The sequence below is a fragment of the Dermacentor andersoni genome, chromosome 5 (assembly GCF_023375885.2).
Source record: "Dermacentor andersoni chromosome 5, qqDerAnde1_hic_scaffold, whole genome shotgun sequence".
Lineage (NCBI taxonomy): Eukaryota > Metazoa > Arthropoda > Arachnida > Ixodida > Ixodidae > Dermacentor > Dermacentor andersoni.
In genome coordinates, this window is record NC_092818.1 from 127413402 (window position 1) to 127426895 (window position 13494).

General features: G+C 47.5%; 1 protein-coding gene and 1 long non-coding RNA gene across 4 annotated transcripts in view; one reads left to right on the top strand and one right to left on the bottom strand.

Moving 5' to 3' along the window:
* LOC129385064 (uncharacterized) overlaps positions 1 to 13494 on the bottom strand; it is a 310225-nt gene that overhangs the window by 149335 nt on the left and 147396 nt on the right. The gene's annotated exons all lie outside the window — the stretch shown is intronic.
* The window catches only part of rsh (Rap GTPase activating protein radish), a 213812-nt gene that overhangs the window by 56461 nt on the left and 143857 nt on the right, over positions 1 to 13494 (top strand). For all 3 annotated transcript variants that reach the window (XM_055070981.2, XM_050178536.3, XM_055070980.2), the window contains exons 3-4: positions 6654 to 7013; positions 9720 to 10024. In XM_055070981.2, the coding sequence (XP_054926956.1) occupies positions 6654 to 7013; positions 9720 to 10024 (665 nt within the window). The remainder of the gene's footprint in view (positions 1 to 6653; positions 7014 to 9719; positions 10025 to 13494) is intronic.

Genomic DNA, 13494 nt, shown 5'->3' on the forward strand with positions numbered 1-13494 from the left:
AGCTAAAGCTTCCTCTTAATTACTGATGATACGAAGAAGCTGTACTCTTTCTTCTTTGCTTCTTCGGTCGCTTTTAGTGTGTGTGTGCGTGCGTGTGCGTGTGTGCGTGCGTGTGCGTGTGCGTGTGTGCGTGCGTGTGCGTGTGCGTGTGCGCGTGCGTGTGTGCGTGCGTGCGTGCGCGTGTGCGTGTGCGTGTGCGTGTGCGTGTGCGCGTGCGCGTGCGCGTGCGTGTGTGTGTGTTGTGTGTGTGTGTAGTCGCTATAACCTACATTAATTCGTTGTGATATTTGTGCCTTTTAGTGCTGTCATCAATATCCTGGAGGAAAAATACACACATTTTCCTCTCCATATCGCTTTTTTTTTCTTTTTTTTTTTTGTTGTAGTAGGCGAGTACGGAGGGAGGCATTGGCACCAAAATAGAGCCCTGGTTTCTGTAATGCTGCAAAATAAGAAGCATTTTTCTGAGAATTGCAAGTACAAACTTTGTCATATCAAAATATACATGTCTATGCTTTAAGCGCTCTCATTCAGCGGCTCTCTAGGATTTCACAAAAACACTTATATCCACGGTACCTTTTCTCAAATTTTTGTGGGAAACAATATGGCTGCTTTCATCTTTTAAGCCGTTCGGTCGCTCCCACGACAGCGTGAGAGTTCCATCCTGAAATTGGTACTCATTTGCAATGGGAACGTCAGAATGCTTTCTCCACTTATTAAACCTACATGATTAATGCCTGTATGTCATCAGTGCTATCATCAGTGTTAGATTTAGGTGCACGTTAAAGAACCCCAGGTGTTCAAAATTTACGGAGTCCTCCACTACGGCGTGCCTCATAATCACAAAGTGGTTTTGGCACGTGAAACGTCATAATTTAATAGCGTTTGAGCAAGTAGAGTCAAACACTATGTATATGCAAGGATTTCGCAGATAAAAGATACATCTACATTTGCCTTTCTTTATTTCAACTAGTTCGTGCCTGAGATGTGAGCTGAGCTTTTTGAACTCAGTCGACATCTTCGCTCAATTCATGAAAGTAACAGAAGACCTGGGGCTGTCGTGAGTTAGAAAGTACCGTGTTTGCACAATATTGGCCCTGGTGGCGCACAGATTTAGGCCATATTTCACAACTCGCAAGTTTTTATAAAAGAAGCGCGAGCAAATTGGCGCTGAGAGAACGGAAAGTTCTGACCGCGAAATTTACTTGATATAAAGGGCCAAGCCACAAATTTGTTATTAGCGCCACGCGCTTGGTCATATAGCTGCAGCAGCTGGTAAATTAGGTTGGCGCCGTCGTTATCTTCCATTTATTCGCAGACAGCAGGAAATGAGTCAAATTCGGTGTCACTATCTCCGATGCACGTCGCGTGAGCGTAGCGCACAACGTCTTCGCGGAATCTCGTTGCCTGTTCAGCTGTCTGGAAAATAATTCCCGCGTTGGCATTACACGCGTACGTGTTGTAAGCGTTAATCACCACTGTCCAAGAGCGATTCCATAAGCGGCACCCTTCTAACACCGTTTTCAACACGTATAGATTCTTGATACGCTGCACCTTACGCACGTCACAGACCCCTTGAAGCGTGACACCGTGTGCGGCGGCCGGAAGCAGGTAGCAGACATTTGCGCTGGCCTTCAACGGTAAAAAGGCTATTTCCTTCGGCGAAGGCCACTTAGCCTGGTTCCTAAACAGCGTAGGTGTCGGGTACAACAGTACCGCGTGCGGCCTGCCGAGCGCTGCGACCAGTCGCGTGATCTCGTGGGAGTTCATTCGACCTGGAAGTCCGTAGGGTAAAAGGACCGATAGCGAGTAATTGCCCTCAGACAGCCTGTCCGCCATCACTTGAATCGTGTTCAAGAAGTAGCCTCTCAGCTCAGCAGGCGCTGCGGATAATCGGAGGCAGATACCCTCGTACTCTGCAGCGCGTAGTTCTATCGCGACGTCGTGGAGCAATTCGGTAAGCTGTCGCGCATTATCCGCCGCCAATTTCCGGAGGTCTTCGTCATCGAGGGAAACGCAGAGAAGCACGGAGACGCGACTTTCGCTCGCTGCCACTTGCTCCACTTGTCTGAATCGATGGTGATGGATGCCTGTAATAGACCGCGAATTTGTGCGCAAACGCATCTCTTCTTTGTCGATGTAGTAACGACATTCAACGATGAGGTTGCACGAGGTGGCTCGTGAGCGATTCGAGTGAGATTCCTCGGCCGCTGCTCCAGACTGCATGATCGCATTGTCAAGCAAGCAAACGTTGACGATGGTCTTCTTTCCAGTTCCGTGGCCACCGAGCGCCGCGGCGTGCTGCGCGACAACTCTGTTGTAACTTTGGTCGCCAGCTGGCATGCTCATCCCAAACGGTTCCGGGGAGCTCACGTAGTCGGTGCCGACCGTAGACCGCCGTTCGCGGTTCAATGGCGGAAGGTACGCAGACAGAGATTGGTCGACTGTGGCAGTCGTCCCGTCCTCGTCGACCGCTGTAGTCGCGTCTTTGGCGAACAACTTCAGCGGGATGAAGACCATTAGTCCGAGGCCTACGGCTAGGAACAGCGCTATGCAGACCGCGGCGGAGATGCAGGTGTCGCAACGCCAACTCCGTCCGCTTTGGCTCTGAACACTCTCTGCCCAGCTGACCCGCGCACCCTTGCGACGCCGCTGACGTTTGACGTCGGAAGACACAAGGATGGGTTGCCGGTTCGTCGAGGACTCCTGCTGGACCACTTGCACGGTCGGCGTGGTGGTGGGACCGCGCTCGGAATGGTGCGCACCCGCGTAAAAGAACTGCTTGTAGCGCTTGTCATAGTACATAGTGAGATCGGTCGATCGCCGCTCCATTCTTCCAACTTCGTTTTCTTCTTCTGCTATTTTTTTTTTCATGTCGCGATCGGCGTTCTTGCTCCTCTTTCTCTTTTCCTTCTCTGTTGCATTACTCACTCAGAGCTTCGTAGATCCATATGCACTTCGTCTGCTAAAAGTTCCCTTAATTTATGGGAAGCGCCGATGCTGCTTAAAGCACAATGTCGGACCTTTAGACTTCTTTGCGGAACACAAGGCCTGAGGAAAGCCCGCTAGCCTCTCGAGTTCAGATATCTGTGTTTTCTGTCCGGGCTGTATTAAGCATGGAATGCTTTAGCTCCCGTTGTCGGTGACCTGCAAGTTACCTTGAGCCAGGAGCCAGGGTCATCAACCGGGCACTCAAACGAGAACAGCCGGGCAAGTCGCGAGAACAAAATGATATCCCCCCCCCCCCCCCACTCCTTTGTACAGGAACGCGTTGCATACGGTAATTATGCCCAAACAAGTTACAAAAGATATTGCTTCCGACTTCTTCCTAATGTTTGTTCATAATACCGCTCAAGTTGCAACTTATAATACTCGGAAGCTTTATTTGTCATTTCCAATAGCGACGTCTATAAGGCAGGTACAGGACACCCATACACTTCAATCCTGGGAAATAAAATTTGCTGTAGATCTACTGCGCTCGCCGAGCTGCTGTGTGGCGTGGAGCCAGACGCGTCTGGAAGCGCTGCTTCGCCTTTGATGTGCGACGCTCACCTAGCTGCGGCGTGGCACCGGAAGCATCTGATGCCCTGTTTTGCCTTCATAAAGGACGGAGAAAGAAAAGAGCATTACGTCACGGAGCTATCCTTGGCAAGCGAACGATCCGTGAAGCGAGCCCTTTTCTCAGTAGTGGCCCAACACGTGACCGCTTGCATCGAAATGACGGAGTAAGAATCGAGATTTCCTGAGATATTTGGTCGTGCCTCCTTCAAGTGCTTTTCTTCTTCTAGCTGGGCAGTGCACTGGGTCTCCCTGGCGTGTTTCGGTGCCTGTCGTGCCTCCTTGAGCTGGTTTTCTTCTTCTAGCTGGGCAGCGCTCATATGGACCAGCACACAGTATGGCGTGGTGCGGTATGGTTTGCTGGGGTGTGCCGTTGCCAACATGCATTACACTCATTTTAAGATTGTGGCTAGTATTATCTGCAACCAATCTGCTTCGCCGATTGCCATTTCATGCTTACATATACTCTCGATTACGGGAGAGCCACCACTTTTTAACAGTGGAGCTGTTTAAGCTTTTACTTCAGCCGTGGAGCGTTACCTGAAAACTCAGCCCACCTGCGCGCCGCCTCGCATTGCCTAGCAATCTCCTACGAGAGCACCCAGCCACGTAACCTCCTCGCATCCCACGCGCGTAGGGCGAAGTGGTGACGTCACAAACGAGTAAATATTAGTATAGAGTTTAGTATTAGAGTTTAATACTTATTAAATTCTAATTCTAATTAGAATTAGAGTTTAATATTAGTATACATAGAGGGAAATCTGGCGCTGCGATCGTTCAACTATCATGGCAATGATGGGAAGTACAGGCTTCGGATTGGCATTCTGTTGACTGGAAAACTAGTCTACAAGTATTTTTTTTTTTGCTAGTTTGGTTTCGCTCCAAGTGCAATTGCCATAACCTGCAGTTGGACAGTGCAACGCAAAGCTCTCTGCCTTTCTATGTTGCTCCAAGTGGCGGTAGCGCGCTGGGCCAGCGGCTGGGACGATGTTTGTGTCGCGGTGTGGTGTTGAAGCCCTGACGAGAAAGCGACGGCATCGTAAACGTTGGAAGAACATGTTTTGAGCGTTTGGACCTTGGTTTGTTAAGTGTATTAGGTTGGCGCTGTTAGCGCAACATGCTTTATGACACTTCAGAATATTAAAAAGAAGGCACTACTGATACAAGACATAGACAGTTGTACTTCTAGTGGCTTTACAATCTAATTTTATTGAGGGCTTCATTATTCATTGTTCGTTTATGTGCTCATTTAAATGTGTGTTTTAGGACTTTGAGAACACAAACTTACTTGTGATAGGAAAGGTTGTTGCTTCCTGGCTGTAGTCTAGTGTTGCAAAATGGGTAAGTGCAAAGTCACGCCATAACGCTTCGGAAGTGGTAGGTCAATATAAAATATGATGAAGCATACTCGTAGGAGACCCCTAGCGTCGTAGCTAGCACTTCCACAAATGTGCTTAAAAGTACTTGAACACGTTCAGCAATCGCGACAGCCGACACAGCCTTTCGAAAGAGCGAGACAGTTCGCAAGTGCCTGTCGTCTGCGAGAAAAGTATCACGTTTGCAGGGAGCAGGCGTCGTAGCAGACGCCACTTGTAGCATTCCTCTCAAGGGTGCAACACTTTCTCACAATACAACATTTTTATTTCCATAAGTACCTGATGAGTATTTTTATATAAGTACATGCACGGTTGTTATTGCTGTTGCAAAAATAAATAAATAATTATTCTCTGGCGTTAAATCTGGAACAGAATCGCACAAGAATGCATACCCTGGTGTGCCCTGGTGATAAACCATATAGTAAACCTACTTCCATCTCAATGTCATACAAAGTTTATGTAGCGTGTTGTACATTATATAACATACTGCAGAAATAAAATTAGATTTTACGCGATAATATTTGAGTACAGCTTCGTTTACTGCGCCGCAAGCAAACGCCACTAGTCTAAAGATCGAAGTCAATCCGAAACCTGTACTGCCCATCATTCCCATGTAGGTTGAGGCAACGCTCATGAGAGCCCCCGTAGACGCTAGCGCCACATTTCCCTCTAGGGTTTTTATTAGGAACTCTATGCTCGGAACCCCTATTGCAAAAACCAGCGTCTTACAGTGCCTTCCAGTGGGAAACAAGCGCGTTCTTTCGACACTGGATCGCACTGGGTACGCTGGCGCTTGCTGGGACTCACTGGGACGCCAGTGAGAACGTTGGATAAGAGCTGGGTCACCCTGGGCGAGACGCTGGTTTCACTGCCATGACGCTGGGGCGCACTGGTTTGTGCTGCACAGGCGCTGGTTATCGCTGCAATTGGCTGGTTCGCACTGGAAACTGCGCTGGTTGTGTTTGTGCAGCGCTGGTTCGAGTACGCAAGGACGAGCGCTGCTAAATAATAAATGCTTTATACAATTTTATGTACAGTTTTATGCATTCAAGCACGAAAGTTACTAGAACGCCAATGCATTTCTCCGCAAAGTCCGGGAATTAATATCTCGGAACTGGTGCCATCCTGTGAATTCATTCCAAGTGGATCCGCTTTGCGAACTCACGGCTAGAATTTTTAAATTTCAATATGTGCCATAAGGTAATGAGTCGAAAAGTTAGTTAGGGAATTGTTGTTGATTAGTCGGTTATGCATTTCAATTTTTTGTGCAATAGTGTCCACTGCTTCGAGTAGACCATCCCATGAACTAGACTTGTGCTATCTGCCACAAGAAACCTTTAAGAATTTTTGAAAGTTTTCGCTGAAACACCCTCTATATTGCTGCCACAAGTACTACATATATATATATATATATATATATATATATATATATATATATATATATATATATATATAATCTGCGGAGACATACGTTCCCACCGGCGAATCATTCGACGGACGCGCAGCGTCTTTTGTGCTGACCATCGGTAAGGCTAGTTTGTTACGCCTGTCTTTCTTTCCCTGAAGCTATGTTTGCTTGCGGAGAGTGTCTGGAGCTGCGCAATCTGATGATGTTAAGCGCTGGTCCTCCTCTGTTTTGCGTTTGTGTCTGCCTGCCATGCTGCGCTAAGTTCCTACCTTTAGAGTTACACTCAACGCGTGCCTCAATCTCCTGCCTCACAGGACAGGGGATGCCGCAGCCGCCGTCCCAGCCAGCCCGTGGTGACTCCTCAGCGGCGGCGCAGCAGTGCCGCCACAGCCACGGGCGGTCCTCTGCCGGACTGGGAGGGCGGCGGCGACACCTTCCACGAGGACTGCCTCGTGTGCGAGACGTGTGGCCTGCGCCTGGCGGGCTCCAGCTGGCAGGCGGCGCACCGCTTCCAAAACAAGATCTACTGTGGCCTGCACTATGCCGACGTGACGGGCCTGTCCAGCGGCGAGGAGTTCCTGGCCAAGCTACGCGAATACAAGCGTCAGTCGCTGGGCTGTGCCGAGGCGAGACGCAAGAGCTCCACAACGCTCACCTTTCCCGTGCCCGTGCAGGTGTGCAACCGACCTCGATCCTAACCCTAGTTTCGCACTGTTGACCTTCGTGAGAACGACTGTACCCGGAGGGCCGACTCGTGAAACGTTCGATTTGCATAAGGCTGTCTTGTGTGTGGCCAGTGCCGATGTGTCATTTTTTTTTTTTTTGCCTACAAACCAACGTCTCTGCACATCAATCCTCGGTGATCACAATTCCTCCTGTGTGTTTTGTTGCAAAGGTACACATATCTTGAGGATTCCACGCTGCTGACGCGCCGCAAAACTAAAAATTTCGTCATGTCACCGATAACATGGATCACCACTTAGGATCAATTTGTCCGCTTGCAGGGACGCAAAGTGACAACTGTTAATGAGTAGTGCACTGCGGCGTTCAATGGAAGACCTAACTTAAGCATTGCTTATTTATTCATTCGGTCGGTTGCAGATGACTAGAGGTAGCTAGCGTCAACATTAAGATGATTGGAGTGGATCGATTGTTTGTTGGTCACAACTATAAAAAACAGGCAATGAAGACAGAGAGAGAGAGAGAGAAAAAGGCTCTTTGAGGAATCCTGGAGAAGTTTGCCTAGCGGCATCCCTAGCATGCTACCCCAGATGGGTACAGTTCACACCACAGATACAGAAAATACGTAAAGCACACCACTCAACAAAACATAGACACTCCCTCTTCGACTAGAGTGTCTCAATGAGACAAGTTGCTCTAATGAAACACAAAACTGCCTTCACTGCGCGAGATGCATACGTAGCACTAGTCCACGGGCAAAGGACGCGTCTTAGCTCAAGATGGCCCAGGAACTCAGCGCTTGCTCGAAGGTGTAAGCGAAAAGTAAAGAAAGCATCAGAGAAATTAGTTGTTACGTTTATTTGTAATGTAGAAATACGGTAAAGTAAAATGGAAGTTCACGAAAACATAATTTGCCAACGGCGAAAACCGAACCCACATCTACCAAATTACGCGTGCGGTAATTTACCCATTTTAAGCGACCACTATGGATTATCCTCTGCGGCTCGGTCACGTGAAGGGGTACGTTGATGTAGAGCTACTGAGCGCACTCACTGACCCGGGGCTCCTGGGGTTGCCTTTTATTTACAAGGAACAATCAGCGACAGCTCCAGCTTCGGCTAAATCCTACATAAGAGAAAAACAAAGATGCACGCGCTTCGCAGGGTTGGCAAGGCACGCACGTGGCGAAACCATTCTTCGAGAAGCGCTTCGATTTCGCGCAAGGCGACTGGCCGCGCCACTGGATCATTCCAGTTGCTTTATTAATAAGCGAATCTGAGTGCGCTGCTAGCATAAACTAGTAAGCAGCGGCACTCTCTGCGGCATAGCGAGGGAGACGGCAAATGAACGCGTTCTTTATTCCGAGCCCGCAAACGCACATCTCACAGCCGCTACAGAAACCGTCTCGCCGGGCACGAAGAGTAACGACGTCAGCGAACATGGGTGAAAGGACAGAGTCCATCATATATAACACGGTCCCGCGTGTATGCAGGGACTCAACCCTCTCTGTGGCTCTGTGAGACGCAAGGAGGCATTTTCTCTTATCCGTAAGGCTGGGTTACCTTTCCTGGTGCAATCTGTATGCGCTCAAAATATAATAACAACGAAAGAACACCTATCTCGTTCGGAAAGCATGCGTATGCATGAAACACCTCTTTATAACGTCGAGGTTATCTGCTTCCGCATACGTATTGTCTAGCCGTGGGGTGGGGATATGTCCAAACGTTGGGCGAAGTAGAAGCATCATCGTAGGTCTCTTTTGGCGCACGTTTTCTTTTGCCTTATCGTATGCGTAAGTATATCGAAACAGTTGACGAAGTGGAAGCAGGTGACAATGAGTGTATCTTTCTCCGGCATAACCGACTTTCACGTGCTCTCAAGGAGCGAAGCTTTGCGCTTGTTCACGCTATAGCCAAACATACGTGACGGGCATAAATTTTATCTGTGAGCAGCTGTTCAACAAGGGTCAGTAATATTCCTTGCACTTAAAGAAAAAAGTCGCTTTGCAGAGTTGGGAGCCGAACCACCGTGAACGTATGCACATTTCTGCATTTACACAAGGTAAGAACGGAGGCAATTGGTCGAGTACAGAAGTAAAACAAGAATTTAACATGCCACAGAGGAAGAAGAAAAGCACCGTCTCTACAATATCACCATTACTCACAAAGGCCGTGTTACAAGTACTAAAAAAAAGTGTAGGGTTTTACGTGCCAAAACCACTTTCTGATTATGAGGCACGCCGTAGTGGGGGGAGTCCGGAAATTTTGACCACCCGGGGTTCTTTAACGTGCACCTAAATCTAAGTACACGGGTGTTTTCGCATTACGCCCCCATCGAAATGCGGCCGCAGTGGCGTTACAAGTACTACGAAAGTGCAGATAACCCAAGTACTTCTGAAGATGTTATAAATATGGAGCGTTCTTAGCAGCAACTAATGATGTCGCAAGTTGATATGAGAACCTACGCGTTTTTGTATGGGATCTCAATGTGTACATGTTCATAAGGGATCATAGATATAGGTAACGTGTTATTATTATTATTATTATTATTATTATTATTATTATTATTATTATTATTATTATTATTATTATTATTATTATTATTATTATTGTTGTTATTATTATTAATATTATTATTATTATTATTATTCGATAGGAAAGGACAAAACTCAAGCAAGCGTCTCGCTCGATATTTTGCAGGCATGCCCGGGCACTCCGTGCGAGCAGTACCCGCACTGCATCAAGGCGACGCCGGGCTACTGGATCGAGTGCGCAGGACCCAAGAAGGAGTCGGACGCCCTGCTGGATGCCGTGGACGGCGCAGACAGCTGCGGCTTGCCATCCAACGTGTCCGGCGGCCTGGAACTGGTGTCCCGCGACGAGGACACTTACGAGAGGCATTTCTACGGCAAAGAACACTGGAACTACTTCACCAACGACGAGGCCCTAGGACCCGTCATCATGAGCCTCAGGCAGGAGAACATCAACAACAGGGACCAGTTCAGGTACGCACCACTGCAGGACTGCGCGTCTAAACCGCTTAGTCTCGTTTTTAGCGCGGGTGCGCCCGCCCTCCCGATTCCACAACCTGCCGATGGTTAAAGCCTCGCGCCGCTTTCCTCCAGTCCGTGCAAAATTTTTTTTAAAAATAAGCTGCTCATCATTACCATCACCATCGTTATTACTTATGTCGTCGCCACTGCTCTCATCGTAAGAATCTGAAGCCCACTTCACAACAAAGGCCTAAGCCAAACATATCCTGCGGCAGCCGAAGGCAACCTACGCCTGTGTGCTTCCTAAGCTCACCACGTCATGTAATCTTGCTCCTCCCGCCACCGAGTGTGATAGTCGCTTCGTTTCGCGTTCGTTCCCATGCTGTGGACAAAAATCTTATCATTCCAGTGCATTAGTGCGTGCGGGGGACACCAGCTTCCTTCCTGCGCACGTCCCGCCTTAACACAGTTCTTGCGCTTATAGTCTCAAATAGAATATCATCAATTCGCCTTTTTATGATTTATTGTGTCTCCTATGTTATTTCTTAATAATATATAGGCTAACAACGTGCCGTTTTACCGCTTTACATGGTCCTTAGGCCGCACCCGGGTTTCTTTGCTAATCTCGAAGTTTTGACCGCATTGAGATTTGTCAATGGGATGGCGCAGGAAGCAACCGAAGCGCAGAGCTTCGCGTTCACGCTTCAGTGCTTACAATGTCACTCCATGCATTAAAAATGACTCAACCGGCCTTTCCAGAGATAACAATTGCAGACTATTCCTGGTAGTTTTAACTGCCGGTAATGACCAGCGTCGCTCACAAAGAAGCCAGGAAAATACCAGTTTTTCCTTGTCTGTATGTTATTTTCATTATGAATTCCAATCGTGCAATCTCTGGAAATGAACCGAGCGTTTCGCCTCATAACCACAAGAACTGTGTCGACAGCGCCTAATGGTCCACCGTTTTGAACACTTTCTCACTTCTAACTCAGGAAAGATAGTGAGAGGTTCAACAATATAATAAATACAAGCGTCATGAAGTAAAATACGTGTCTCCCGCAAGATCGGTTCGCATTCGAGCGCCTCTCTGATTAATCAGGGACCAAATACGCGAAGTTTTTTTCTTTTGTAAGTGCTGTTCCTTATCGGCCGACCACATGCATTCGCTAATACGTCGAACATGACGCTTGGTTGGCGCATGCTCTTAAGAACGTATCCAGTGTAAAAACATTCTTGTGAATCTGGGGACTTTCTACTCATATGTAAGCTTGTTTGGAATAACCATAACGACTTCAAAGCTATAAGGCACGCTCTGGCTACTTATAGCTGGTTGTAAGAATGGTATACTAAACTCCATTCATCATTCTTCATGTTCCTTCTTTTTTTTTTAACAGAACGGGAAATGTGCTTCACGACGCTCTTCGAGTATTGTCTAGTGGTCTCTTTGTGGTACTGTAATATTTTAGTGACCTCTAGAAACAAACTGATTTGAGGCATATTTTTGTTACGCATGCTAAATGCATTGAACCTCAGTACCTCTTTTTAGTTTCTTTATGGTGCTTCGGTTGTACTCCGTACTCTCTAACGTGGCCGACCTTGGTCCAACAATTCAATAGCTGACTTCAGCACTTTAAAGTTACGGCCAGCTTAACCTCGAGAAACGCCACCATAATTTTCAATACAGCTTTCGTTCGAATAGAAAGGAGCGTAATCATCAGTCACAAGCGATTGTGTCACAGAGTTAAGCTAAAGGTCGCACGAAGCCAGTGAGATATATATATATATATATATATACATATATATATATATATATATATATATATATATATAGAGAGAGAGAGAGAGAGAGAGAGAGAGAGAGAGAGCGGGGGGGAGCAATGGAAAGACAGGGAGGTTAACCAGAGATTATCTCCGGTTGGCTACCCTGTACTGGGGGAGGGGAAAGGGGATGAGATAGGTGAGAGTGAAAATTATAAAACAATAATAAAAAAAGGAACTATACAAACACAAACACACGTACACACGAACTGTTTCTGTGGGCACTGCGAAAAGAATAACGGCATCCTAGGAGCTAATTTCTTTCTTGCTCACAACCATTTGAAGAAAGCAGATTATGAATTCAGAAAATACACAAAGGAAATATTTTTTTATGCTTAATGAAATGTAGAAAAAAAAAGTGAAGAAAAAGGAGACAAACATTGGATAAACAAAATTGACATGTCACTGATGGAAGCCGAGCCTACACCTTTTGCATTATGCGTGCTGTGTTTTACTACTAAAATTAAGAGAAAACAGAGAGAAGCTCGGGAACTCGGATTTCGTTAAGCGTTAAACAACCACTGCTGGTTATAATTAATCCGTAGTCCTCCACTAAGGCGTGCCTCATAATCAAATCGTAGTTGTGGCCCTTAAAATTTGACAGTTTAATCCCACAAGTTAAGATACCGCGGTGGTTACCCTGTCGTTTTCTTTCATGGGTATATGCGTATGCGTGCAAGATTAGCCATGGGAGGGGGTCTCGCGGCAAGTGTGGAATATCCTTTTAACCGCAGGCGTCACGTGGTACGGGGGCTATAGGAGCAGGCAATTAGCCGCTAACCCCACCCATGCTATCTCGTGCCATCCAGGCTGCCGAAGTCGATGGCTTCGCTATGCAATGGCGCGAGAAGAATCATGAACAGAGGGTCCTTATCGGTTCCGAACTTATGAGGTGAGAAATTACTCGCACGAAAGCGATTTTCTTTCTCTCTCTCGAATGATAATGCTAGTGCGCTTGGACCGCTTTCTGTTTCACGCAACCATGAAACGATTAAAAAAACGAAACTGACATAAAGTGAACAAGTGAACGAGTAGATTTCCGATGGAAGATAACGGGCCGTCGCAGGGCCATTACGAGATTGAGCGCGCTCTTTAAGCTGCCCGCACTTTGTAGCAATCCCGCAAATGACGGGTACCATTCAGAGAAGGGGCTCGTGGCGCCCCACGCACAATGAGAGGGGTGGGGTGCAAGCGAGCGCGCAGAGTCGTATACGTCGCTGGTCGCGGGTGCAACTTTCTATTTCCGCGCGATCGCGCCTATCTCCCGACGTCTCCACCACGCGTGGTTCCCAGGAGGTGCGTGTTTGCAGACGCTGGCCGTAAACGGTTTATCGATCGTCCTCGATTCCAACCGGCACTGTGACGAGCTCTCTCCGTATTCACTTGTCTTTTTCTTTTCTTTCTTTTTTTGCTTGCCGCGATAGCGGGGAAAAGCGACAGGTATAACGGTCTCGAGCTGCGATCTGAAATAGCGTTGTGGAAAGGGAAATAGAAGTGGAAACGGATTCAGGTAGAATTGTAATGAGCTGGGGTGAAAGGAGGTGAGAAAGGAGGCACCACGAGCGTTGGGCAGGGGCGATATTGATTAACCGGCCTACTTGAGGGCGTCCGCGCAAGGTAAACTCGCTACGGCCATCGCGTAGGCAATGTCGAGATTGTGAGAG